This window comes from Lonchura striata, chromosome 2, assembly GCF_046129695.1.
Source record: "Lonchura striata isolate bLonStr1 chromosome 2, bLonStr1.mat, whole genome shotgun sequence".
In the NCBI taxonomy this organism is placed as follows: domain Eukaryota; kingdom Metazoa; phylum Chordata; class Aves; order Passeriformes; family Estrildidae; genus Lonchura; species Lonchura striata.
In genome coordinates, this window is record NC_134604.1 from 29,721,869 (window position 1) to 29,748,446 (window position 26,578).

At 51.2% G+C, this 26,578-nt stretch overlaps 4 protein-coding genes across 5 annotated transcripts; 3 read left to right on the forward strand and 1 right to left on the reverse strand.

The window, feature by feature from the left end:
• Nucleotides 1-72: 72 nt before the first annotated feature.
• Nucleotides 73-5,804, forward strand: GNB3 (G protein subunit beta 3). The gene is made up of 9 exons (XM_021549130.3): nucleotides 73-228; nucleotides 735-773; nucleotides 922-1,028; nucleotides 1,140-1,203; nucleotides 1,317-1,479; nucleotides 1,581-1,647; nucleotides 2,563-2,764; nucleotides 3,817-4,033; nucleotides 4,843-5,804. The coding sequence occupies exons 1-9, from the start codon at nucleotides 172-174 to the stop codon at nucleotides 4,947-4,949; spliced, it is 1,023 nt and encodes a 340-aa protein (XP_021404805.1). The 5' UTR covers nucleotides 73-171; the 3' UTR covers nucleotides 4,950-5,804.
• A 710-nt stretch (nucleotides 5,805-6,514) lies between these two features.
• On the reverse strand, nucleotides 6,515-8,646 carry CDCA3 (cell division cycle associated 3). Its single transcript, XM_021549126.1, has 4 exons — nucleotides 8,533-8,646; nucleotides 8,326-8,459; nucleotides 7,015-7,132; nucleotides 6,515-6,649 (listed from the first exon to the last, which is right to left on the reverse strand). The coding sequence occupies exons 1-4, from the start codon at nucleotides 8,644-8,646 to the stop codon at nucleotides 6,515-6,517; spliced, it is 501 nt and encodes a 166-aa protein (XP_021404801.1).
• Nucleotides 8,647-9,026: 380 nt separating this feature from the next.
• USP5 (ubiquitin specific peptidase 5) lies at nucleotides 9,027-23,841 on the forward strand. Of its 2 annotated transcripts, none has more exons than XM_021549111.3 (20): nucleotides 9,027-9,175; nucleotides 10,572-10,697; nucleotides 11,027-11,093; nucleotides 13,889-14,022; nucleotides 14,323-14,468; nucleotides 14,759-14,943; nucleotides 15,509-15,603; nucleotides 16,105-16,298; nucleotides 16,450-16,521; nucleotides 17,734-17,815; nucleotides 18,035-18,160; nucleotides 18,600-18,753; nucleotides 19,138-19,312; nucleotides 20,657-20,745; nucleotides 20,941-21,132; nucleotides 21,671-21,814; nucleotides 21,968-22,113; nucleotides 22,198-22,351; nucleotides 22,996-23,080; nucleotides 23,241-23,841. In XM_021549111.3, exons 1-20 carry the CDS (start codon nucleotides 9,068-9,070, stop codon nucleotides 23,332-23,334), a joined length of 2,568 nt encoding a protein of 855 aa, XP_021404786.1. In that variant the 5' UTR covers nucleotides 9,027-9,067; the 3' UTR covers nucleotides 23,335-23,841. The 2 variants fall into 2 exon arrangements, with proteins under 2 accessions (XP_021404786.1, XP_021404787.1); XM_021549112.3 differs by having other exon boundaries at nucleotides 20,941-21,063.
• A 103-nt stretch (nucleotides 23,842-23,944) lies between these two features.
• On the forward strand, nucleotides 23,945-26,578 carry TPI1 (triosephosphate isomerase 1). Its single transcript, XM_021549125.3, has 7 exons — nucleotides 23,945-24,143; nucleotides 24,789-24,912; nucleotides 24,988-25,072; nucleotides 25,199-25,331; nucleotides 25,441-25,526; nucleotides 25,653-25,740; nucleotides 26,009-26,578. The coding sequence occupies exons 1-7, from the start codon at nucleotides 24,032-24,034 to the stop codon at nucleotides 26,125-26,127; spliced, it is 747 nt and encodes a 248-aa protein (XP_021404800.1). The 5' UTR covers nucleotides 23,945-24,031; the 3' UTR covers nucleotides 26,128-26,578.

A 26,578-nucleotide genomic window follows, 5' to 3' on the forward strand; every position in this document is an offset into this window, starting at 1 on the left:
GACTGAGTATTCAGCCAAGAAGTGGTCACCAATCCTTTATCAGAGATACCTGCATTTCCATAACTGAGCAGTCACATTGGTGTCCTATCTGACTCACACCTCTCTCCTTTGATCTGTCTCCCCAGAATCCAGGCTGCCCCGCGTGGAGGGAGCCACCCCTAGGTCAGAAAGATGGGGGAAATGGAACAGATGAAGCAGGAGGCTGAGCAGCTGAAGAAGCAGATTGCGGTAATGCTGGCAACAGTCATGAAGCTGCTGAGAGCGTGTCTACCCCCCACTGCATGCCCGAACTTTCCTCCTCAGCTGCAAGATGGAGTTGGGCTTTCTCCATCTACATACTTGGAGCCCTCTCCAGCTCTCCACAGCCCTTTAAATGCTAATGGAGATCTTCCCACCATGGTGGGGGGAACAACAGTAGGGGAAGGGAGAGAAGAGGGGACAGCAGTCCCAAGAGTATAGTGAATCCCCAGGATCTTCTGTCTGTGAGATCGCTGGTGTTCTGTCAGGAGGGTCTATGGAAAGGGTGAAGCACAGCAAATTTTGGCTCACCTTCCTGACAAATGACTGGTGTCAAGGTGCCCTAATCATAAACAAAGATCCCCCTATGCTGGCCACAATCCAAACACAGCAAAGCCACAATTCCTACTTCTAGTAGCCCCCAGACTATGACCCCAAATGTCATGCCTTCCCCGCATGTTTTTAATCTCTCTCATCTGCTGTTGTCTCTTCTCCAGGATGCCCGGAAAGCCTGTGCAGACACAACGCTTGCTCAGGTAAGGGACAGGGCTGCCTGGGCAAGCTAGCACCACTCTGAGGGTCTTTTGTCCTGCCAGGAAGGAGTTAGGAGGCAGAGATGTGGAAAGTAGTAAAGCTCCTGGCAGTCCAAGATAAATTCTTTCTCTCCCGCCGCTCTTTCTTTAGATTGTGTCTGGAATGGAGGTCGTTGGGCGCATCCAGATGCGGACCCGAAGGACCTTGCGGGGACACCTGGCCAAGATCTACGCCCTGCACTGGTCCACAGACTCCAAGTGAGAGCACTACTGCTGATCTGCTGGGTGCAGGACAGCACATGGGTGTGATGGGCAGGAAAGCTCTGGTGGGAAGAAAGCTACTAACATGATCTTGTTGCTTTCTCACAGACTTATGGTCAGTGCCTCACAAGATGGAAAACTGATTGTGTGGGACACATACACAACTAACAAGGTAGGAGCCAGGTGGCTGCAAACTGGGATGCTGGAGGGGTCCCCTTGGAGCTGGTGTCCTTGACCTGTTCTCTCTGCTGCCAAGAGCCCTGACACGGTTTCTGGTCCTCCCAGGTTCATGCCATCCCTTTGCGTTCTTCCTGGGTCATGACCTGTGCCTATGCCCCCTCTGGCAATTTTGTGGCCTGTGGAGGCCTTGACAACATGTGCTCCATCTACAGCCTCAAGTCTCGTGAAGGCAACGTCAAAGTGAGCAGGGAGCTCTCAGCCCATACAGGTGTGTGCACTGCCTGCCTGCAACTGGGTGCTCCTGGCTCCCAAACTTCACCCTTCCATCCCTGCCCCTTTTGCTCACATTTGCTTGTTCCCGCTTCCCAGGATACCTCTCCTGCTGCCGATTTCTTGACGACAACAATATTGTGACTAGCTCTGGAGATACCACATGGTGAGTGCTCCTTCCTGCATCCTAGTGACATGATCTCTGCTCTTAGCACAGCAGCAAGTGCAGTCCTTGTGCTCTTCAGCACTCCACTATCTAAGGAGGAATTGTTCCTACATGGGGAGGCCACATGGAGCACCTTAGGAAGCCTGATCCATTCTAACTCCCTTGGCAGAAAGATGCTTCTTTTCTCAGCTGAGGCCAGGTCAAGCAGTAGGGACTATGTCAACAGCTCTCACAAAGAGCAGCGTCACTTATACCAGCACAGAAAGAGTTTTAATTTTATGCAGAGCACTCACACGTTCTCCACTTCTCAAGTTTTGCCCTCTGTGCAAGAGACACTGCAGAGGCAGTTCCTTGATCCTTTGGTTCCTGTTTCTCAGGGTTTGCTGTGCTGTGACTCTGAGCAGTCCTGAGTCTTTATTCACCCATCCCAAAACCTGCTTTGGAATAGTATTTTGACCAAGGATAAACGGCATTTCCATCAGAGATCAGTGTTACACAGGATTTGTTTGCCCAGCTGTGGTGTGGGATCCCCTGGAACAAGAGCTTTGCATCTTACAAGAATGGACACAGAAGACCTTTTTCTCCTGTTTTCTATTTTTTTTTTTTGCTGTTTGTGTCCCTCTTTCTGTCTCTCAGTATTCCCTTCAGCTGTTACACTTACGGGAATATGCCAAGCCTCACACACCCCCAGCCTTAGTCTAGCTCTGTTTTGGCAAAGGTATTGCCAACAACAGCTGTGAAGATATCTCCTGTTGTATACAGCTGACTCCAGGGATGCTCTCACCCATTTTCTCGTGCAGTAACCATGGCTTCTTCCTTTTGTTTGTGAGTGGGACAGCTCTTCAGCCCAGCTGTAGGTCTGCTCTGCCTGGGCTGGCTCTGAGACCTTCTCTCCTCTCTTGTCCCCTCCTGCAGCGCGCTCTGGGACATCGAGACAGGGCAGCAGAAGACTGTGTTCATTGGTCACACTGGAGACTGCATGAGCTTGGCCGTCTCCCCTGACTTCAAACTCTTCATCTCCGGGGCTTGTGATGCTACTGCCAAACTGTGGGACGTGCGGGAGGGCTCCTGCCGTCAGACCTTCTCAGGGCACGAGTCCGACATCAACGCCATCTCCGTACGTATGCTCCCTGCACAGTGCTAGGGAGGAAAATGGGGGTGGAACAGCTCCAAAACAGCCCTGGGACAAGGTTGAAGGAAGCTGTCACAGTCATTAGGGTAACAAGGGTCTTAGACCTTGGCCCCATGATCCAGCCTGAAGCAGAGAGTGCCCAAGCTCACTGAAGTTTGGAGGAGGGCTCTCCCCAGGCACCAAAGCACACCATGGTCTGTGGAGATGAGCACCCTGACAGAGGTGCTGGTGCAGCTTTGCTCGCAGCAGCTGTTGGGAACTGTGGTTCAGGCATGCTCCAGCACCTCTGGCACAAGGCACATGTGAGGCAGCAGGAATACCTAACTCAGCTGAGGTCAGCTCCAGGCAGAAGAGGTAGGATCACAGGGATGTCTTCTGAAGATTATATTTCCATGGGAGGCAGCTCAGACATTTAAGAGGAAGCACCTCTCTCAGAGCTGCAGAGATGGCAGGACAAGACACATGGCAGACTAATCCTTGAAGCTAACCAAATGCCAGCTCCCTGCAGTCTGCTGCTCAAACCACCCTCCACTGACACCAAGTAGTGTAACTTTCTCAGTTGCCCCATGGCTGCATTGCCAGCCACATGATTTTCTGCCATATCTGCTCCTGAGCCCTTTATTTACTCCTCAGAGCAAAACCACAGAAAATGAGCATGTATGAGAAGGCTGGGATATGAGGATCAGACAGAGGAAGGCTCTGGTAGCCAGAATTATGTCAGACCTCATCTGGGGGATAATGGGTGGACACTTGTCAAGGCCCAACCTAACAGCTGGAGTTAAAATAATCCTTCCTCAAGCACTGAGATATCTTGCAACAGGCCATTTATTTTCTTGGAGTGGAAACAGTTTATTAGGCCTTACGAGAAGTATCACTCTTCCCCTTCAGCAGACTCAAATTTTATGATCCCGTGTCTGGCCCCACCAGGTTTTCCTGCCTCCATGCCTTCCTGGTGGTTAGCAGGGGGGCGGCGAGTTGAGGAATTCCATCGGGATCTGAGGCAAACCTCACTAAAACGTGGTGTGTGCCCTCCCCAGTTCTTCCCCAACGGCGAAGCCATCTGCACCGGCTCCGACGACGCCACCTGCCGCCTCTTCGACCTGCGGGCGGACCAGGAGCTCATCATGTACTCCCACGAGACCATCATCTGTGGGATCACCTCCATCGCCCTCTCCCGCAGCGGCCGGCTCCTGTTCGCTGGCTACGATGACTTCAACTGCAACATCTGGGACTCCCTGAAAGCAGAGCGTGTGGGTGAGTGGCTCCTCCAGGTCCCTCTTTCCCTCCCTGCAAGGCCTCCTGTCCCTCCCTGCCTTAGGGATAGCAAGGCACTTATTTTTCCTAAACATAGGAAGATATCCTATACTGACTGAAACCAAACAAAGCTCCCTCGTGCTTAGGGAGCACATCAGATTTCGGACAACTCTCTTTGGCCTAGAAGAGCTATGGTTTTTAATGTTAAGGAAGTCAAGCCTTTAAACAACATTGTTTCAAGGGGGACAAGAAGGTTCCTATTAGCTAAAACTGCTCACAACCACCAAAAGAATATCTTACTTCCTCCTAGTCTGCCAGTTCCAGGTACTCACAGTGCCACTTGGTGGCCAGGCACCAAGTCAAGTGTGCACCTGGTTCCAAGTGTTCCATCCAACATCTTTGGGTACACTGCGATGCTCATACACAGAACGCACGGCATTTTTCTTTCAGATGTGGCCCCTGTCCTCTGAAAAGTCATGAAACACAGCCCACCAACAGCATTGCTTTTCTCAGCCTTATCAAGGACCCTATCCTATCGTAGTCTTAGCATCACTCCAGGGTGAAAGCAGTTGTGAAAGTTGGCCACACCTTCCCAAGAACCCTTTGGGTGGTGGCTTTATGCCACACACAAAAGCTCTTTGGCACGTTTGCTCCTATTCTCCCCATACTGACTCTAAGATGTGCAGGAGAAGGCAGGGCCACACACGGTGTATAGGCACAGCTTGTGATGTGTGTCCTCAGCAGGGCCACCCATGTCACCTCTCACAGGCCCCCCTTCACTCCCTGACCTCTCTTCTTTCCCACCGCAGGAATCCTTTCTGGCCACGACAACAGAGTGAGCTGCCTGGGGGTGACGGCGGATGGCATGGCTGTTGCCACTGGCTCCTGGGACAGTTTCCTCAAGATTTGGAACTGAGGACAGCAGCAGAGAGGGGATGAGCAGCAGAAGCACGGCCCACAGCCCGAGCCCACGCAAAACAGCATCATCAGCTGAGCACAACAGAAATGCCTACCTACCACTCCCACTCGTCTCTAGACACAGGTCACTTGTAGGAGTCTCCCAGAGTGAAAGGAGATCAGGGAGGAGAAGCAAGGGGAGCTGGGGAGTAGGAGCAAATGCACTGGCCCTTCTCTCCACCTCTAAACAGCCCCAGCAGTTTCCAGCCTTGTGCAGGCTTGAAGACCTGTTCTTTATGTCTCAGGACTTTGCAGTACAATTCAGACACCCTGCACCTTCCTTCAGACACCTCTACCCGCACTGGTACCCATCCTCCTCCTTCAGGGGACCCCTCATGCAACACCCACCCCAGACTAAGCTCTCTCTCTGCTTTAATTCTCCCTAACTTCTCTGTGCAGCTGTTCTGCATACATGCAGACAGCCCCAGACACACTGGATTTATGATTTCTATGGCACCGCCTCAAACATAAAGCTAGAGTAAATTTGGCTCATTTTCATGGGGGAATACTTAGCTCAAGTTCTATCTATGCATAAAGAGGGGAAAGGCAGCCTTCAGATCTGCCAGAATAGCAGGGAATATATTTATTCTTTTGTTAGTTCAAGTCTTATCTATGCATAAATGGCAGAAAGGTAGCCCTCAAGACCTGCCAGAATATCAGGGAATAATATATTTATTCTTATTTGTTGTCTGCTTCCTGCTGTTCCTTCCCTCTTTGCCTCACTCCTGCATTGTGTGGTGACCCTATCTAACCAGTAGCCATCAGCCCATGTTTTCAAGTCTGTTTAGATCTTTACAGCCCAGGCAAATAAAGAAAGCTCACAGAAGCACTGCAGGCTGTGTTCTTTCCAGCATTGCAATGAGCTACTGCTAGCATAACTCTTTTCCTGTGAATATTACCTGCTGGTCTCAACCAGTCAACACTTCATCCACAGACCTTGCTTTGGCTCACAGCCCCAGGGGAGGGGGCTCCTCACATGCTGTAGTGGAGAAGAGGTTGAAGTTGGGATCATGGGATGAAAGTGAATCCTTTCAAAGCTTGGATATTTTACTGATTTACAGGACACAGCCATTTTTTTTCAGCCCCTATTCTACTTGTTGGCTCCAAGTAGCATCCTGGGGGGCCCAAGGCTCTGCTAGGGAGAGCTGGAGATCAACAAGGTTTAGTAACTCACCAACAGAAGGTCAATATTAATGGACAATGCCATCTCATGTTATTTTGGATCTCACCCTGTGTTTTTTTCTGCTGAGCAAGCACAGTATCAGGACATACAGTCAGCAAAGGTTGAACACAAATTTATTTACTAGAGATAAAAGCTCTATGGAAAAACCAATACAACTGCTATACAATAAAAGAGACAAAGTCTGTGCTGTACATTAGACATGACAAGCTAGGAAGAGGGAGAAATCTTTCCCCAGCAGGGATAGGTGAGAAATATGACCACTGCTTTGGGGTTTCAGTCTATTGTAGGATTTCTTCCCTCTAAAAAATTCTCAAAACATAGGAGCAAATTATAGCAAGATCCTAGTTCTCCACAAAAGTACACTGCTGGTTCTCCTTGTTCAAGTCGCTCCAAGCACAGTTCCCAGATTTAAGGCTCCTGCTTAGATCCACATCCTTCTTCTCCCCAAGGTTCTCTCCCAACACATGCCTCTTACCCTAGAGAAATAAAAACCCAAACACAGAGTGAAAAACACAAGTTAATGGAAGGTTAGTTAATTCTCAGCAGAATATGTAGCCTATTTTCAAGCCATTCAGCTTGGACTCTCTTGTGACAATGTACAAGAGTAACTTTTTTTCTACAGCCTAGAGAGAAAGAATGCACTGAAATGGGCAATTTCACAGTAAGGCCAAAGACACTGAACAAGACTAACCCACAGAAAAACATTTGTTTAGTTACTAGTCTCTACAGACCTGGGAGGCCACAGCTCTCAACTGGGACCCTACAAGATACAGAAATTGAAGGATGTGGCTTTTTTTTTCAGCTCAATCTCCCTCCCTCAGCATGACCCATTAAGCTTTACCTGGCGAGGGGTGGGAGCACTGGGAGAATTATCATCTCGTAGAATGCTGAGGGGAGAGCGGCCAGTTCCTCCAGATGTTGCCATGAATTTGTTGTTGGGCTTGTGTCTTATGGGCTTGCTCACTAGTTGACAAAAGGAAACACACCAGCATGTCACGACAAGGCTCAAAGGTCCTGGATTTTAAATGCCTCCTGGCCTTTATCAAAGATTTAACCAAGGGCTTTGAGGCAAAGGGATCACAGAAATGTTGGAAGTGAAGTCTAGAGGACCCACTCCAGCAGCGTCACCTAAAGCCCATTGTCCAAGACCATGTCCAGGTGTCTCTTGAATATCTCAATGGATAGAGATCCTGCAACCTCTCTGAGCAACCTGTTCCACTTCTTGGTTACCCTCATAGTGAAAAACAAGGCGTTTCCTGATGTTCAGGAACCTGTGTACCATTGTGTCCCCTTTGCCTCTGGTTCTCTCTTCTTTATACCCTTCCTTCAGGTATTTGTATCTATTAAGAAAATAACCCTTGAGCATTTTCCTCTCCAGGCCAAACAGCCCCAGTGCTCAGCTGCTCCTCTGAGGAGTAGTGCTCAGCCAAGCGCTTTCTGAAGCACAGTTTGCATCCGAGTCTCTCAGCACAGAGACGTGCTGCCCACCCTTGCTCCACAGCTCTTCCTAAGGAGAAACTGTAAGGTCCCTCTGGACAGGTCTCCACAGTCAAAAACCCATCTCGAAGAGGGGAAGAACTGTCGTATACCTCTTGATTTTGAATACAGTTTAAAAACAATTTCTGGACAGAAACCTGTTCGATAACGTAGCAGTTCCTAAGGGGTGCCCCGGCCGCAGAGTCTCCAGGCCGGGGGGCACAGCCGAGCTGGGGGTAGGGGCAGGCTCTGGCGCGGAGCAGCCTGGAGAAGGCACCGGGAGCCCCGCCGTGCTCACAGCGCACCCCGCGCAGCCCTCCGGGCACACGGAGCCCGGCCGTTCCCACCCCGAGCACTCACCCGAGCAGAAGCCGTGTCCTCACCCCCACCCCGAGCACTCACCCGAGCAGAAGCCGTGTCCTGCAGGGCGGCCGGGCCGGGCCGTGCCGGGGGAGGGCGGCCTCTCCGCCTCCGGGCCCGCGGGCGGGGAGCTCCGCCGGGCCGGCTCCTGGGCGGGGCCCGCCGCTCCCGGAGGAGCCGGCTCCGCGGCCTCGGCCCCGAAGGCCTCGCTGAGCTGCGTCACCAGGCGGTCCACGCTGTCTGCCGGGGACGGAGGGGGACGGGGTGAGCCTCTATGTCCGGCACCCCTCAACCCGCCCACCCACGGCGGCTTCACTCACCACTCGACACGGCTCTCATGGGCGTGCGGGAGATGCCGGGCGTGGGCGACCGCGGGTCCCGCTCCTGGCCGGTGCCCGCCGGCGGCTCGGCGGGGCTGGGCTGCGGGCTGCCCGCCGGGGAGCTCACCACCTGCGGAGAGGGCAGGCGTGCGGGCAGAGGGCCGGAGCCACGCAGGGGGAAGCGGCGGCGGGAGGGCTCCTACCTCGATGGGGGTGCGCAGGATGCCGGCGGTGGGGGAGCGGGGGTCGCTGACGTGAGCCAGGTGCTTGTTGCGGGGCGCGGCCGGGGTGGCGGGGGCGCTGCCGGAGGCCCCCATGGCGGCGGGGCCGCTCTGCGCCCCGGGCCCGCCGGACGCGCCGTTCGAATCTCCCGCGCGCCGGGCGGTGCCGCCGCCCATTGGCCGCTGCGCGGGGGCGGGGCTCACATCGCCACGCCCACCGCCCCGCCCCGCCAGCCCGTCGGCTCCGCGGGCCCCGCCCGTCACGTCCCGCCTCGCCCCGCTGTCAATCTTCCTAGACAGACCCGCCCCCTCGCCCCTCGCTACGCCCTTATTGGTCGAGGAGCCCGGCACCGCCTCCCGCGATGGCCGAAGGGCGATTGCGATTGGGCGAGCCGGAGGGTTGGCACGGCGAGTCCGGCCTCCAGCCTCGCTGCCGATTGGCCAGGACCCGCCTGACCGCGCTGGGCTGCGATTGGACGGGGCGGGGCTGTGGGCGGTGCCGCGGTGAGCCGCTGTCATGGCGGAGCTGAGCGAGGCGCTGCTGTCGGTGTTGCCGTCCATCCGGGTGCCCAAGGCCGGCGACCGCGTCCACAAGGACGAGTGCGCCTTCTCCTTCGACACGCCGGTAAGCGCGCCCCGACGCCGGCCCGCCCGCCGTCCCGGGCTGCTCCCGCCGCGGCCGGCTCCCACCCCGCCGCCAGCCGGGGCGCAGCCCGCGCGGGGCCTCATGGGATTTGTAGTTCCCCGGCGGCCGCGGCGGCCGCTCCCGGGCGGCGTGTAGGGCCCTCGCGGACTACTGTGCCCGGCGTGCCCCGCGGCGCGCCCCGCCCGCCCGCTGCGCGCTGGGGGCTGTAGTTCTGGGGCCGGGGCGGGCGTGGGCAGGGCTCTCGCTCCGATCAGCGGCGGCCCGCCGGCAGCCCCGGAGAGGGAGCGCCCCCAGCCCGAACCCTCCGTGTGGAGGGCCGCCAGGACTTCTACTCCAGCGGAGGGCGGGGGTCGGGCGCGTCCCAGGCCCGCCCCCGGCGGTGGAGGGGCGGGCCGGGGGTCCCGCCCTGCCCGGGTCCGAGCCACCTCCCCGCCCTCGCCGCGCAGCGTGGCCCGGCAGGCGGGGGGCGAGGCGCTGCTGTGTCATTAAGATGGCAGTGGTCCCTTCTCCAGCCATCTCCACGCCGCTGACATCCCTGCGCTTCCTGCGCTACCCCTGCTCGGCCTGAGGGGACCGAAGGCAGCGGGAGGGCGAGGTGCCCCTTGAGCTTCCTGCCCTATCCCGGCAGAAATGGGCTGCAGCTGGAAGATACGGCTCCTTCGAGGCAGCAGCACATGGCGTCCCGGCCCTTTCTCTCCCCGAGCTCCACAGTGATGCCTGACCCTGCACTGCCCTCTCCGTCTCAGTCCCAGCAGCTTCTGAAAGCTTCTTAGTGGTTCCCCTCCTTTCCAGCCTCTGCATTTGTTTTCCCTGCCCCTTCAATCTGAAAAGGGTATCTGCTGAATGAGTGGGTGTTCTCCAGCTGCTGATGGGACGGTGGGGCCACGTTCTGTATCTGTTTCCAAACTGCTCACAGGCTTTTGAACACAACAGCAAAAGTAAATGGTGGCCTGTCAACCTTCCTCACACTGTAGCTTGGCAGCATTCCCTATGGCACTGGAAGTCATGTGTTTGGACAGGGTGCCACAGTTTTGCTCGTAATTATTGTACCATGCTCTGAACTTGTAAACTGTGTGCTAGGAGCCTTTTACAAGATAAGCTCCTGTGGAAACTGAGGCTTTCCTGATTTGGTAGCATCCTGCCATAAATGAACACGCAAATAGTTTTTTAAATACATCATCATGACGGGAGTACCTGTTCTTCTGGGACAGCCAGGCTGGGCTTGCCATCCTTTTTCTTACTGCTTGTGGCTACTATGTAGGGATGAGCTGTTGCCATGACTTAAGGAATAATGACTAGTCTGTCATGCCTATCCTAGCAGCTGGAATGCTATTCCTTACCACCTCCCTTCAGTTTTGTCCCTCCTTCCTTCCAGGAGTCAGATGGCGGCTTGTATATCTGCATGAACACGTTCCTGGGCTTTGGGAAGCAGTATGTGGAAAAGCACTATCAGAAAACAGGCCAGCGGGTCTACCTGCACCTCAAAAGAACACGTAAACCGGTAAAAAAATGAAAATACATACACTTCAGCTTGTTCTGAAATTGAGAGCCAGGCTGTGTCTGTGTATTCCATCAGATACAGTTTGCTCTCCTGAGATACAGCTGTTGTTTTTCCTGGTGAATTGAGGGACACCAGTGCTCCAGTTCTGCTTATGCTAAGTTGTCATATGGATTGCCCATGTTATTTCTGCCTGGTTTCATTCTGTTTTCAGAGTAGCTTGATTTCAATCCCTAAGTGCCTGATTTATCCATCCTTTCTAACACCTAAGGCTTGCCACAGTGTGCCTGTCCCCTTAACTCTTACTTCCCTATTTCTTCTCAATGCCACAGAAGGAAGAAGACACCAACTCCAGTGCTGGGGACCCCCCGAGGAAGAAACCAACCCGCTTGGCTATTGGTAAGGAAGCACCTATGTACTGTATGGTGCCTGTGTTCAGCCAGTCCTCTGGAGCTGCTTGGTTTGTCTCTTTTGCTTTACTCTTCTTGGCTAGTATCCCTGGCCAAATTCAGAATTCCTGTTTTCCAGTGTGTCTCGGGTGAGCAGTTTCTGTAGAACAGCCTTTAGGGTGGTAGTTGTGTTCTATATCCAGCGTTGCATCTTGTTTTCCATGGATAAGTATGTTTTTTATCCTCTGCCGTGATCCCACGTGCCTGGCTCAGGTTGGTGTGGGGATCACCAGACTGGGACTGTTGCTTAAACACAATGTGCCCAGCATGGGGCTGAAGTAAGTTTGAGAAAATATATGTCTGAGAAAAGTAAGTTTGAAGGTTCTGGCAGGTAAACTGTTTTTTAAACTCCTCTGATATTGAACTAGCATTATTGATATAGATGCAAAGAAATTAATGGGAAATGCTGCATTAACATTTTTGGTTCATTAGGTCTTAAAAAGCTGATACTGGAGGAAATACATATGGACATTAAAACATAAAAAATATTTTTAATGTTCCTTTTTTTGGAAGAACAATGCCAGTGTTCCATTACTGTCTTTCACCGCCTGCAAGGGCTGCTGTGGCAATCAGTGGAGATGCTGCTTATTTGGAGCAGTCTCAGATGGTAATTTCTGAGCCATTACGGAGACAGATAAAGGAAGGGACAGGAACATTTGTAGCAGTAACAGGTTCTTGGCTTGCTGGAAGCTGACCACTAGAGGGAAATCCAGAATCTGGACTGTGAATGTCTTGATTTTGGCTCACTTTTTCCCTGGTGAGGATGCCCAGTGACTCGTCTACTGCCAGAGCACAAATACCACTGTTAAGACTGGCAGCTGCTCCCTGTTTTGCTGGTGAGCTGAATAGATCCCCATAGATCACTTCAGGCAAAATTGAGGCTGGAGTCTGTTTCTTCAGATAGCCAGTGCTTTTATGTATATATATGATTATGCTGCTTTGGGAGAGATGAGGCCCAGTCTGCATTATGAGTTATTTCTGCATCCTGAATTCTACAAAGGTCCTGCAACAAGTGTTGTCAGTGGGTTGGCAAATATCTGCCTGTGATAACAGCTCAGTGGTGTGAATGGAGCAAGAGAGAATAAAATAAAGTATTAGCCCTGTGAGGCAATGGTTCAAGTTCAGGAGAAGTTTTTTTTTTAATCTTTGTTTTAGCTCAACTCTAGTGGTATAGCTAATCCTGACACGGGATATTTTTTTTAAGTACTAGAAAGATTTGCAAGCAAAATGTAGCCCTTGATCTCTCTGTACCTCACTTGCCCTCTCAATAACAAGAAAAGATCTGCAGTGCTTGCCTCCTATGCCTGCATGTTGGCTGATGGACTTTTGTGGTGTGTAGTGCTTAGGTACCACCCTGGAAAGGGAGGCAGTACCTCAGGGCAAGCTGGTGCCTATAGACCCTCTCTCTTCCTCATATGGTGCCTCAGAAGGTTCTCATGGCCACCTGAGGGGACCTCAGCAGTCTGGTTTAGTTTGTTTAGAGTTCAGGATTTGTGTAATGCCTTGCAGGGGTTGTGTATTGCTTTACTCTATGAAGTAGTGACAGGAAATCTCTGGGCTGTGCTGAAGAGGCACAGAAGAGGATTATCTAGGTATCTTGTTGCATGATGCTGGTGACTGTTTTCTAAAATCTTTGTGTTCATATACAGAAGTTTGTGCATAGTGTAAAAATTGTAGGTATCTAAGAGGGAGTTGCAGGAGATGTCATGGGATTGGATACTTTTGACAAGGATGTTTTAAGGAAATACAGAAGTGATTATCAGAACTGTGATGCACACAGGATTCTTGAGGCAGAAGCACTGAGCAGCAAAAGCTCTTATTCCCTTCAGAGATTTGTTGCAGCTGCAGATGTTCAGATATTTGTTGCAGAGATTATTGCAATCACAGCATGCAATTTTTCCAGAAACAAAGGAAATTCAGTTTAAAAACACAGGGGGTTTAGGCTGCTAATAAGCCACGTATCTTCTGCTTGTTTCCTTTTGGGATGTAGAATGTGAATACCTAGAGAACAGAGAAGGCCAGGCTTTTCCTCTGAGTACCTATATAGTCCAAAAACTGTAGGTGAGGAAATCTGCAGAAACTGCAGATGTTTTGGTGAGCATCCATGATGACTCTTTACAACTGGCAAATAACCTTTTACGTATGGATCTCCAGTTTCTGGTGCAACCTCTGGAAAGCACAGCTAGGTGTGCATAGAAACTACTGTCACTATACCTTTGCTCAGACTTTTTCTGCAATTCTGGGTGTTTTGGTTCCAGAAGAGCTCCTGCTTCTTCTTGCTTGAATGCAGGACTGTAGACTATCCTTTCTGGTAAAGGCAAGAAAGAAAGAGAGGCAGGCTTCTTAAAGATGCTGATAGACCTGACCATTGCCCTGGCTTACAAGATGCTCTCTTAATGCACATCTCCATTCGTTGTCTTGAGTATTCTGGTTAAGGTTGAGCCAATGCCTCTCTAGAGGAGGTTTGATTTTCTTCCTAGTTGTAGCCAGAGTCTGGAGATTGTTTTTAAGTATTTGTTAAAAGCTGGGGAAAACAAAATCTATTGTCACTAGGCTTATAATTGTTCCTGTAAAGTCCACAGCACCAGCAGAAGCTCTAGGATCCAGAAGTGGAAGAAAGCTTGTGGATCGCTGATTTAGATCATTGTCTTAGTCGTGGTGCCTTATCTCATGTATGCTGTGGGGAAAGAAGCTTTTCAAGCTCTTTGGTTTCACCTGTTACCACAATGTTTTTTCTTCCTGTAGGTGTAGAAGGTGGATTTGACATCACAGAAGAAAAGTTTGAATATGACGAAGATGTAAAAATAGTAATTTTGCCGGACCATTTGGATATTCCACGTGATGGGCTAGAGGGACTACCAGACATGGTCAAAGACAGGGTATGTTTGGGTGGAGGGCTGTGTTTACTGTTGTTGAGGAAATGTACCATTACAGAGAAGGAAACTGTCCTGTAAAAGGGATCCTGCAGAGCTGCTGTGAAGTCTCAGCTGGCAGTCATCAGGATTGCTTTGCACTTAGACAGTGCTGTATATTACAGAGATCTGGCTTGTGTGTGACTGAGGCTCCCCAAAGTCCCAACCAACTTGCCTAAATGTGGAGTGTCGTGGCACTGGAAGCTTCTTTTGCCCTTACTGTGGTAGGCCAGCCCTTCATGTTTTCTCCTGCTGTCCTGATTCCAGATTGCCAGTGCTATTGAGGCCATCCTGACAGCAGATTCAGCCTCACGGAAGCAGGAGGTGCAGGCTTGGGATGGGGAGGTTCGACGTGTTTCCAAACACGCCTTTTCCCTGCACCAGCTTCAGAACGATGTCCGCATCCCACCGTGGTGAGCAGAGTACCAGAACTTGCTGTGTCACTTGTGTCCCAGGCCCTTCTTCTGTGTTGGGCTGCGGAGCAGATGAGACTTCTTTTGTGAGTCTCCAGGTGTGCTTGTCACAGTAGATTCAGGGGAGGTGGCACACTGGGGTATGTCAGGATTCTCAGTGTTCTGTAGTAAAAGAGGAATGAGATCGCTTTATACTGCGGATGTTGCAGTGGGCAGCAGTGGCAAGGGCTTGGGAGGTAGAACCCAGAGGTTTTCCCTCTGATCTCTTTTTCTCTGTTCCGTGTCAATAGTGGCTGGAAGTGCAGCAAGTGTGACATGAAGGAGAACCTGTGGCTGAACATGACCGACGGAGCCATCCTCTGTGGTCGGCGCTATTTTGATGGCAGTGGTGGCAACAACCATGCGGTCGAGCACTACCGAGAAACTGGCTACCCGCTGGCTGTGAAACTGGGAACAATTACTCCTGATGGGGCTGGTGAGAAGGGGGTTCCTCCCCAGGTTAGGGATGCCAGGCACCTCTCAGGCTGACACAGATCTCTTGCAGGTATTAGGGTGGTGTTGGCCATCTTGTGACCTGGAACATGCAGTATCATCCCATTGTGAATTTTCCCCCTCTGACCTGCTTCTTGTGTGAGGCAAAGAAAGAGCTGATAAAAAAGCCTTGCCTTTCTCTGCCTCTCCCTTGTAATTGTGAGCTTTCAGAGTAGTTATCCAGGTTGCCGTCTGATTTTCTGTGTTGGGGTGTTTATCAAAGAACCCTGTGTTCAAATCCTGAGCAGAGAGTATATGGCAGAGTAACCCATTTTCATTACTCCTGGCATAAGTGTACCTCTGTACCCTGATTGGTGACAAAATTGTCTTGTCACATGTTTAGGAGGAATCTTGGTATTCTGTCTGTTATGTTATTCTGCTGAGAAAGGGCAGAAAGCCCAACAGCTCAGTTTGTCAAAACTCCCAGTTCCAAGCACTTTCTTCATTCAGCTGTGAATTTGAGATCACAGGTCATTATAAGTTACTTTTTTTCCTGTTTTCCTGCATAGATGTCTACTCCTATGATGAGGATGACATGGTGTTGGATCCCAACCTGGCAGAACACCTAGCACACTTTGGGATTGACATGCTTAAGATGCAGAAGGTGAGGAGGAAGTGGTGTCCCCTGTAGGCCCAGTAGGACAGAGAAGCACTCTGAGGTGTCTTTGCTTGATTCCAGCTTTCTGTGGCTATGCAGAACCATTCCTGGTCAAGAAACCTTGGGTTTTTTTGTCACACAGAGAGCTGTCTCATCTGCCTCTCTTCTTTTATTGCCTTTTTTGCCTTTCTTTCATGTCCCTCAGGATTATTTCCCTGGGTTTATGTGTCAGTACAGGCTCCCAGGTGCTGAGGGGTTTTTTGTTAGTGTGTAGTTTCCATGCCTCTTTCTAGGGAATGGTTCAGCTTTCTCCCATATTTCTTTTTCCTCCTCTTTCTGTCCCAGCTATTCATATATATGGAAACAACTCTTGTTTCTTCCTCCTCTACTTACAGAATAAAACAGAATGAATTTGACTCTGTTTCTCTACAGCATTGTTGCATTTTTCACACCTCTGATGTTGCCTTGAGTCCTCTTTGAGGATTTTCCTGTTCTTTCCCTCTGCAGACAGACAAGACGATGACAGAACTGGAAATAGACATGAACCAGCGCATTGGCGAGTGGGAGCTCATCCAGGAGTCTGGCGTTCAACTCAAGCCCCTCTATGGGCCTGGGTACACTGGTATCCGTAACCTGGGCAACAGTTGCTACCTCAATTCTGTGATGCAGGTGCTGTTCAGTATCCCAGACTTCCAGAGAAAGTAAGTGAACTTAATCACTCCTTTCCATTAGTCTGGGATCAGTACACAGTCCCCTAGAGCTGGGCGCTTCTGTTGCAGTAGTCATCCTCAGAGCTGCATTTTTACCAGATGAAGCTGCATATCCCCTAGATTGCTCTGTTTTGCTCCACAGGTATGTGGACAAGCTGGAGAAGATATTCCAAAGTGCACCTTCAGACCCCACACAGGATTTCAGCACACAAGTGTACGTAGAATTTTGGTGAGAGAAAGAAGGCTGAGACTGCCTGGATGCATCCCCTCTGTGCTGCTTTGCTCCAGGGTTCTCCCTCAAGCCTCACCTCTGTTTCCTTGCCTGTCACCAGAAACACTGATCCTCAGTGATCAATAAGGATCTAAGCCAAGGAAGTTCAGCTGAATGCCCTAGATGGAGAGGACAGAGTGCACCCTGTGTTCATGAGAGGCTCTGAAATGTATTATGCATGTTAAACTGGGGGGTTTTCTGGGAGACAGCTTCTGTCTGCATAACAGATAAAAAGGGCTTGCTGTCTTCAATGGAGGGAGATTATAAAGGGGATACATAGGTTTAGGCAGCTTTATTCTCAGTGGATAACTTATGTATGCTTAAAGAGGCTTCCCTCCAGTGTGGAGAATATGCAGAAGGAGGAACACAAGATTTGGGAGGGAGTTGCATGTTACGTATGTAATGTTTGTGCTGCAGCTGCTTTCAAACAAGCATGTGGAAGTTTGGGTGGGGAGGAATGGAAGGTAGCATTTGTGGACAAGGAGTTCAGTACAGAAGGATTCTAAATTTGGGCAGCCTGGAGTGAGGTGTTCACTGAGAGGGGATTAAGGTGAAAGAAAGATGATTGCCTGGGCAAAGGGTTTGGTAAGGTTTGGTTCCAGACAAATGGGAAGATGGCAGTAATGATGGGGAAGGACTGGAGTGAAATGTAATAGCAGAAGGGTCAGAGCATAGGAGTAAATCACTGAACACATACTGTTGTCCATTAAGTGCCTGATGCAGTCAATCTTTCCTGTGGGAAAACGTGATCAGTGTGCTCACAGCAGTGCTATTTCTGGCTCAGACAATTTCTCTGTGCCCGGTTGTCTCCTGCACAGTCAGACACTGCTCCATTCCCCCATCAGGCTGCAGCTCAGCTTGGCTGCTGCACAGCTGCCGTGTGGCTCAGCACCAGCTGTTCCTTCGTGTTCTAGTCAGTGTGCAAGCAGTGGTTGAGATTGGCACCCTAAAGCCCTGGTGACTTTGAAGTCAATGATGTCTCCAGGAGCCAGAGAGCAGACCACGATAAGATAATCTTGCCTGGTGCAGCAGAAAAAGCTGTTATCTGTGAGACTGACAGCCCATGGCAGTGTTAAATCTGGATGGGTTGATGTGGCTCCTGGAGCATGTGAGATTGAAGAAACATTGATGTTAACAGTGACTTTGTCATTCCAGAGCCAAACTTGGCCATGGACTGCTTTCTGGGGAGTATTCAAGGCCAGCTTCTGCAGATGGGGAACAACAGCCTGATCAGAAGGTGAGGCTTGGGTATGGCATCCTTTTGATGCATGTATTGCATGAGGTACTGTGTGTGCTACATGGCAAAGGAGGGAGAACCCTTTCTGAAGACATGTGCTGGGGCTTGTTGCAAGGCCTGTCACCTGAAGAAAAGCATGTCTAAGAATAGAGAGCTACCTGCCAGGACACATGCTTGGCAAATTATGACCACCTTCCTCTTCCACATTGTTCTTTGCAGGGTATGCAAAATGGCATTGCTCCACGCATGTTTAAGTCCCTCATTGGAAAGGGGCACCCAGAATTTTCCACTAACAGACAGCAAGATGCCCAGGAATTCTTTCTGCACTTCATCAACATGGTGGAGGTAATGGTTGAGTCTAACTGACAAATCACAGATAAGTCCAGCTTGATTTTCTTCATACAGCAAGGGGTGAGGAGTGGAGGTGAGAAGCTGGCAGTTGGAGCAGAGAGAGGGAAAGAACACAGGGAAATGGGCCATCTAGCACCTGCCAGGGTGGAGAAGGAGAGGTGCTTGGCCATGTTTTCAGAGCTGATTCCATGGAGAAGTCTTTTTTGGGAGTGGCACAGCTGGAGGTGTAAAGTTTCTTCTGTAGGAGTAGGAATGCCATGGCTTCCTGGAGTACAGAAGCTGGCTTTAGTTTCCTCTTTGCTGTCTTTTCCAGGGTACTGGGTACAGAAGTGAATCCTCTTCAGCCACATGCTGTGTGACATCACTGTTATTGCAGATAATTTTTTCTGCTATTCTGCTGTTACATCTGTCCTTCTAATTTCTCCTTCCTCAGAGGAACTGCCGCAGCTCGGAGAACCCTAACGAGGTCTTCCGTTTTCTGGTGGAGGAGAAGCTGAAGTGCCTGGCCACAGAAAAGGTGAAATACACCCAGCGTGTGGACTATATTATGCAGCTGCCTGTGCCCATGGATGCTGCACTCAACAAAGGTCAGTAATGTGCCTACACCAGAACAGTAGCAAGCCCTGTGTTTCTATATTATACTATTCTTACAGAGCTCCTTAAATGAGAAAGGGACTTCTTTGCCACTTCTGAGGCCAGGTCCTTCTCCTGCTTTTGTGGGATTGGGCTGATTCTTCAAAGGTGGTGTGACACGGATGTCCCTCTAGAGCCTCTCCCTCGGCCACCACAAGCTGGGCTGTGACTCAGCAGCAAACGAGGAGTGACTGCAGTGGCAGAGCTGTGCTCTGGAAGCTGTGCTCCGTGCTTGATGGCGTGTATCTATAGGCCTGCTCTGCCTCTGGGTGTAGCTTGCAGCAGTCGCTTTGTAGGTACCTAGAGGTGTTCCTTGACTCCCCTGCTTTATTCTCTAGATGAACTGCTGGAATATGAGGAGAAGAAGAGGCAGGCAGAGGAGGAGAAGCAGCCTCTGCCTGAGCTGGTGCGAGCCAAGGTGCCTTTCAGCTCCTGCCTAGAGGCCTATGGAGCTCCAGAGCAGGTGGATGATTTCTGGAGCACAGCCTTGCAGGCCAAGTCTGTGGCTCTCAAGTAAGTGTGTGTCAGCTAAGCTGTGATGAACTGGCCATAGCTGCTTCTCTGGGGACTTGTAGTGGCTTGGGGGAAGAACCATTATTGAAGCTTTGTAGTCCTCCACACCCTGGGCCCATAGAACATTGAAGCAGAGAGGGGATCAGTCCATCAGTGCTGGAGTGGTTACCCTCAGTAGGCAGAGCGGCAGTGCTAGTGGAGTCCAATTACAAACTCCCGCACTAGTCATCAGATTTCTCAGTTGCTGAGGGGCTATGAAAACACAGTGATATTTCAGAAAACTAGTAGTTGTTACTGTAAATTTAAAATTTATCTTTGAAATCTGCACTGACTGTATGATGACAATGATCTTACACTATGTCTAAAATTCCTTCAAGTTTTAAGCTGTGAAGATTTGAGCAGAACACTGAGTGTAACAGATGCATGAGTTCTTTGAAAGAATGCTAGTTTAAATGCTAGTAGCAAGGTTTAAAAACCAGATATAATTTTTCTCACTGCTTGTAGCACATGCAACAGTGCAAAGTTGAAGTGACAAAATTACAAATGTAAGCAGCTTTCTGCTGTGATGCTGAGTATTCTTTTGCAATGAAAGTCATGAAAGAGTTGGAAGGGCTTTTCTATACTCCATTATTAATGGATTAATTAATTAAATTATTAAATTCTCTACTATTAAGCAATAGCTACTATAAACAAATAACACATTGAAAAGTAACATTTTGTTTTAATTTTTACTGAGTTGTATTCAAACACTTTACTGTCACTTGATTTAGTTCTACAGCATCTTGCAATTATCACCTGGTAATGAGTATCTGTCTCACTTAGAAGTGCTTCTCCCTTCACAAACATTCCCGTCTGTTTCATAGCTTCCAGACACTTTCTCTCTCAAATTGTCTAACTAAAAAATGTTTTATTGAATTTGGTTAACTTAAAATTCACTGCTTCTGTTTCATATCCAAAAAAGCGCTCTTATGCTTGAAAGCTTGACAGTTCCTGCATGTTCTGTTGCTCTAATAAAAGATGTTATTTCCACTACATTCCTTAAGAGTTAGACTTCCAATTAAACAAAATCTGACCAGGTTTGTAAAATACAGGATTGGAAGGTAGAGCATATGTACAATTTTTTCTCATCTCCAAGATTTGCATTCCATCTCATCAGGGCTTCTGTCTTAGAAATAGTTCTGTGTTTGAGGAGCTTTAAGCTCAGTATAGAAGAACTGCACAGACAGGTGTGTCCCCCAACTTGCTCAGGACATGGTTCTGTCCTGCTCACTGATTTATTGGATCAGCTAGATACCCTTAGTCTTTGCTGACCAGGTATTTAAAAATATTACGTGTCTCTTTCAGAACAACACGGTTCGCCTCTTTCCCAGACTATCTGGTCATCCAGATCAAGAAGTTCACCTTTGGTCTGGACTGGGTGCCCAAAAAACTCGGTAAGGAGGATGAGAAGTACAGAGCATATAGGTACTGGGAGTCACATATGGATATTGTGGTCACTGCTGCCAGGAGGAAAGTGACTATCCCAAAAGTTGCTGCAGGCATCCCCAGGGACTTACCCTTCTAGATCTCCCAGCTGAGTCCTTTGCTTCTGCCCCTACGTGGAGGCTGAGCAAGACCATATCTTGCAGATGTTTCCATTGAAATGCCAGAGGAGCTGGATATCTCTGCACTGCAGGGAACGGGGCTGCAGGAAGGAGAGGAAGAAATGCCAGACATCGCACCCCCACTGGTGACACCAGATGAGCCCAAAGGTAGCCTGGGGTTCTATGGCAACGAGGACGACGACTCCTTCTGCTCCCCTCACTTCTCCTCTCCAACATGTTAGTGATTCTCCTCCTCTCTTCCTGATGCCTGACTCATTTCCTTGCTCTCCTTGCCTTGTGTCCCATGCTAGCAGTTTCCCACTTGCTCAGACTTTCCCTGTCCTTTTGTCAGCGATTGCCAGCTGCCTCCCTTGCATGCCTGTTATGCAAGGGTGTTATGCAAGGGGGTTTATTGATTCCTGTTCTGTGCAAGATGGGGTGGCGTGTCTGGTGCATTTAGAGGAGACAGAGCTGGGATTTATACAGCATTTAATTGGTAGGGGTATTTAATTTTTACAAACCACAGTGGGAGGTTGGGTTCAGAGCCTAGGGAAGAGCCAGTGCTCCTGAGTTCATGGGTTGAATCATTTTGTTCTTTGCCTGTGTGTGAGACTGCTCTTCTGAAGAAGAAAGGTGGCTGAGAAAAGCCATGAGATGGAAGGTGGTGTGAAATAAAGCTAGGAAGTGGTGGCTTTGGAGGCTGTGTGACATGAGACAAAATGGAGCCAGCAGGGATGGGTGGGAGTGGGTGGCTCTAACTTCTGTCTCCCCACAGCACCCATGCTGGATGAGTCGGTGATTATCCAGCTAGTGGAAATGGGCTTTCCCATGGATGCCTGCCGCAAAGCCGTGTATTACACAGGGAACAGTGGGGTTGAGGCGGCCATGAACTGGGTCATGTCACATATGGACGATCCAGGTATGAGGCCATGGGCATGGTGAAGCTTTCTGCTGCTTCTGGGCTGTTCTTGTGTCCTACTACCACAGTGGAAAACTGAAGTAGTTTGGACTTGGGCTGTACCCTCTTGGAGAGATCTGATTACTCGGAGCTGTGTTGTGTTTCCTGCTGCAGACTTTGCTAACCCATTAGTTCTCCCTGGATCCAGTGGGCCAGGGTCAACTATTGCCTGCCCAGACCCTCCTTCGGAAGACAGCGTGGCCACCATTGTCTCCATGGGCTTCTCCCGGGACCAGGCAATGAAAGCGCTTAGAGCCACGGTGAGAGGCATGGGTGACATCAGAGTGCAAGGATTTTCTCAGGAACAGGAATTCTCAAGTTCACTGTCGTCTTCTTCCTTCCAGAACAACAGTCTGGAGCGTGCTGTGGATTGGATCTTCAGTCACATCGATGACCTCGATGCAGAAGCTGCTATGGATATCTCAGAGGGGCGCTCGGCAGCCGAGTCCATCTCTGAATCCATCCCTGTGGGTCCCAAAGTCCGCGATGGGCCTGGAAGTGAGTTCCAAGCCATAGGAATGTGGATTTTGGGGTGCAAATTCAACATTGCTTTGTCATTCCTGATCCATGCAGTACTGCAGGTTTTAGCAGCAGCAGCTACTGCAGAGCTGGTCTGGTTGTAGAGGTGGAAGCAGGGAGGAGGAGGGAAGGTATGGCAAAGTAGTCTAGATCCTTCAGGCTGGATGAGTGTTAACCTGGAAGCCAATAAGAGAGAGGTTGGGGAAGGGCCATGAAGAGAAAGGAAGGGCTGTGCTGCTTTTGTCCAGTGGTTCTAGGAGGCTTTTTTTGCTCTCTTGGTTCCCACTGAAAAAAAGTAGTTCTGGTTTGTGCACAGAATTTGTGCCAGTGGTGCTTGGCTCCTGGGTGCCATAGGGAGGCAAAATCCCTGCCTTACCCATCCAGGAGCCATGGCCCAAATAGAAAGTTGGAAGAGACAAGTCTAAATGGAAGTCAGCATCTCCCATTTCCCTCTATGTCTGGCCTTAAGACCACTGACAGTCACACTTGACGGGGGATCCAGTTCTAAATTATTACCCAGCAGAGCCTCCTTCAGGGATCCTTCTCTAGAGAGGGCCTTGCAGAGGATGTTAGGGTGTAAGACATCTTTCCCTGACAATCCTCTCTTCCCTCCTTCTTTCAAGAATATCAGCTGTTTGCCTTCATCAGCCACATGGGCACTTCAACTATGTGTGGACATTATGTTTGTCACATCAAGAAAGATGGCAGGTAAGGATTTCCACAGTGTAAGGGAACTGAGGTACTGGTTTTAAATCCCCAGCCTGCCCTGTTTCTTCAGAAGTCTTGGGGGGTTGGGACTGAGAGCAGGCAATCGAGTTGTGTCTTAACCACGAATGGCATTCCTGAGCTCCTCTTACTCCTGTTGCAGGTGGGTGATCTACAACGACCAGAAAGTCTGTGCTTCTGAGAAGCCCCCCAAGGACCTGGGCTACATCTACTTCTATCAGCGGATTCCCAGCTAGAACATCCTCTTGCTGTGTGTGGTGGGGGGAAAGTGGGCTGAAGCTGTCGGGGGGGGAAAGGGGTGGGGGCAGTGAGGGTGGGAGCAGGGTCCTTCTCTTCTCTGCTGCTTTCCCCGGTCCCTTCACGGCCTCTCTGTGGAGACACGGGGATACAAGAGTTCACTGACTGATCGACTGGGGGCTGGAGCCCCCGTGGACATGAGTGAAGGGGGTTTGGGGGGTTGGGAATATCTGTTTCTGTAGGAAATGTCCTCACTGTCCCCACCCCCGTGCCACACAGCCCTAGTGCTTCGCTGCTTGGTGGGATGATGCCACCTCCTTGCTGTCCGGAAGGAGAGGAGGGGGCTCGTGTGTACGTGTGGCTTGTGAATGGGGGGGGTTCCTCCTGCCCGCCCTGTCGGGCGGGGGCGTGGGGCGGGCAGCAAGGCGGGCCACGGGCAGCGCTTCCCCTTGTGTGCCCTTGAGATGCCAAAATACACGAGGGACAAAATAAAAGCCGAAATTCCCCCCTGGCTCCTGTCTGAGCCCGCCTGGCCGCGGGAGCGCGCGGGCGGGGCGGGGCGGGGCGGGCCCGCGCGGGGCGGGGTGGGCGGGGCCTCGGCCGCCGCCGGGCTATAAAAGGGCGCCGGTCTCCGCGCCGCCGCCGCTGACCTTCGCGTCTCCTCCGCCGCCGGCCCCGCTCCCGCTCCCTCCCGCCATGGCGCCCAGGAAGTTCTTCGTGGGGGGCAATTGGAAGATGAACGGCGACAAGAAGAGCCTGGGCGAGCTCATCCACACGCTGAATAGCGCCAAGCTCTCCGCCGACACCGGTGAGGGCGCGGCCCGCACGTAGCGCACGTCCCACACGGCCCTGCGGAGCCGGGGACCGGGCCCGGGCCCGGGCGGGGGAGCGCCAAATGTCAGAGGGCGGCGGGGCCTAAATATAACCCCGCGGCTAAATATACTCGCGAAACCGGATCCGGGCTGCTGCGGGCCCGGCCGCCACGTGCGGCCGACCCCCGGGGACCCCGCGCGGCGGGCCCGGGCCTCCCCTCGGCCTGGCCCCCGCGCCCTGCGAGCGGCGGTCTCGCAGCACCGAGCTGCGCTGCGCCCGCCCCGCCGCCGCGCCCGGCTATACCCCCAGGCGCAGCCCGGTTCGGCCAGGCCAGGCTGCAGGGTGGGATTCTCACGCGATCGTTCATTTGGGCACTTCCCAAGGGACCCCTGTGAGCTGGCCGTCGGGCTGGTGTCGCCTGTCCAGCCCCCTAGAAAAGGCTTTCCTCCCTGCTGTTGAGTAATCGGATAGCGGGGATTGCCCTGTGGCAGAGGGGCCACCAAATGTCAGTGAGGAGGGGCAGGCTGTGCCTTCCCAGGAGAGAGGGATGACCCCTTGGGGCTGGGATTTGGGATCAGTGGCTGGGTACAGTTTCTGCCCTTTTCCTGTCACAAGGGTTACAAGGTGCTTTGCCTTGCAGAGGTGGTTTGTGGAGCCCCTGCCATCTACCTAGACTTTGCCCGTCAGAAGCTCGATGCAAAGATTGGCGTGGCAGCACAGAACTGTTATAAAGTACCAAAAGGAGCTTTCACAGGAGAGATCAGGTGAGCCCAGAGAATAAAGTTAGGGTGCCTCTGGGATGTGAACTTCCTCCAGTGAGTCATCTCCTTTCTCCCCAGCCCAGCAATGATCAAGGATATTGGAGCTGCATGGGTGATCCTCGGCCACTCAGAGCGAAGGCATGTTTTTGGAGAGTCTGATGAGGTGAGTGGCCTCATAGAATGGAGACATGGTCCAGTTACAATGGGTCTGCAAAGACTGAGAAAGTGAACAATTAAAACATACCTCCAACCTGTTTTATTGGCTGCCTTGTTTCTTTTCCGTTCCCAGCTGATTGGACAGAAGGTGGCTCATGCTCTGGCTGAGGGCCTTGGAGTCATTGCCTGTATTGGAGAGAAGCTGGATGAGCGAGAAGCTGGCATAACAGAGAAAGTGGTTTTTGAACAGACCAAGGCTATTGCTGGTAAGAGGAAAATGAAATGGTTGATTTGGTTTTTTTTTTAGCCATTTTCCAGCTCTGCTCTTCCCAGTATGGGGGTATTGTGCTTACCTCTACCTTCTCTCCTCCCTAGATAATGTGAAGGACTGGAGTAAAGTGGTTCTTGCCTATGAGCCAGTTTGGGCTATTGGAACTGGTAAAACTGCAACTCCCCAACAGGTATGAGCATGGGAGGTGCTGCTTAAAGGACCAACTGACCCTTCCCCCTCAGGAAACCTTGTCTTTGGAAGGGAACTGTGTGCAGAATGGCTCATGCCTCAGTGTGACTCCTGCGTTGTGTTGCAGGCTCAGGAAGTTCATGAGAAGCTGCGGGGGTGGCTGAAAAGCCACGTGTCTGATGCTGTTGCTCAGTCAACTAGGATTATCTATGGAGGTGAGTCTGGAGCGACTTTCCAGGGCAGGAAGTGCTTCATTTCTCTACCTGTTGCTGCAGTTGTACATAATTTCTTCCTGGCAAGGAAACTCTTGACTTTCAGGGCATAAAGAATCACCTTATAGCTTATTTGGGTAGCTTGCTTGGATAAATGGGAGAGTCTTGCTGTCTGTAAGAAGTGGCTGGTACCTTGCCAGTCCTGCCTTTGCTCTGGCCCCATTTTCCTAGAGCTGGCGCATCTGACCTTAAAACACTGCTCCCTCCTTAGGTTCTGTCACTGGCAGCAACTGTAAGGAGCTGGCCTCTCAGCATGATGTGGATGGCTTCCTTGTTGGTGGAGCTTCTCTCAAGCCAGAGTTTGTGGATATTATCAATGCCAAACACTGAAGCACCCCATGAGGAGCTGTCCCTTGTGGTAAAGAAGTGGAAGCAAGAAGGGACCTTTTGTTGCACACATCTCAGTACGGAGGCCTCCCTTGAGGCTTTCCCCCTCCACAGTCATTGTTCTAGATGTTCTGCTAACCACCCCCACCACGTCAGAGTCCTGTCTGCAGGAGCCTGTCTCGGCAGAGTCTTGACAAGTCTCCACTCTGAGCTGAATCCTCAGTTTCCTGTTGACCTGTTCAGAGCTCACAGCCCACCTGGCCAGTATCTCTCCCTTTCCCTGCAGCCCTGCAGGGACAGGGAGCCGCTGGTGCTGCGGGGAGGAAAAAGGAACCACAGTCTCTTGCATCCTTCAGCTCCATCAGCAAGGAATCTCTCAGCTTAGACCCTTGTGAGATGTCTTACCTCACCTGTGTCCCGTACTGAACAATAAATGAAAAACAGAAAAAGCAAA

Coding starts and splice junctions, on each gene's coding strand:
- TPI1 (XM_021549125.3), top strand. CDS start 24,032: ATGGCGCCCAGGAAGTTCTTCGTGGGGGGCAATTGGAAGATGAACGGC. Junction 24,913..24,987: donor GCTTTCACAGGAGAGATCAG/GTGAGCCCAGAG, acceptor CTTTCTCCCCAG/CCCAGCAATGATCAAGGATA. Junction 25,332..25,440: donor ACAGACCAAGGCTATTGCTG/GTAAGAGGAAAA, acceptor TCTCCTCCCTAG/ATAATGTGAAGGACTGGAGT.
- USP5 (XM_021549111.3), top strand. CDS start 9,068: ATGGCGGAGCTGAGCGAGGCGCTGCTGTCGGTGTTGCCGTCCATCCGG. Junction 18,161..18,599: donor ACTTCATCAACATGGTGGAG/GTAATGGTTGAG, acceptor CTCCTTCCTCAG/AGGAACTGCCGCAGCTCGGA. Junction 21,815..21,967: donor GTCACATATGGACGATCCAG/GTATGAGGCCAT, acceptor TTCCTGCTGCAG/ACTTTGCTAACCCATTAGTT.
- GNB3 (XM_021549130.3), top strand. CDS start 172: ATGGGGGAAATGGAACAGATGAAGCAGGAGGCTGAGCAGCTGAAGAAG. Junction 2,765..3,816: donor CCGACATCAACGCCATCTCC/GTACGTATGCTC, acceptor TGCCCTCCCCAG/TTCTTCCCCAACGGCGAAGC. Junction 4,034..4,842: donor CCTGAAAGCAGAGCGTGTGG/GTGAGTGGCTCC, acceptor TTCCCACCGCAG/GAATCCTTTCTGGCCACGAC.
- CDCA3 (XM_021549126.1), bottom strand. CDS start 8,646: ATGGGGGCCTCCGGCAGCGCCCCCGCCACCCCGGCCGCGCCCCGCAAC. Junction 7,133..8,325: donor AGAGCCGTGTCGAGTGGTGA/GTGAAGCCGCCG, acceptor TCAACTAGTGAG/CAAGCCCATAAGACACAAGC. Junction 6,650..7,014: donor GTGCTCCCACCCCTCGCCAG/GTAAAGCTTAAT, acceptor TTATTTCTCTAG/GGTAAGAGGCATGTGTTGGG.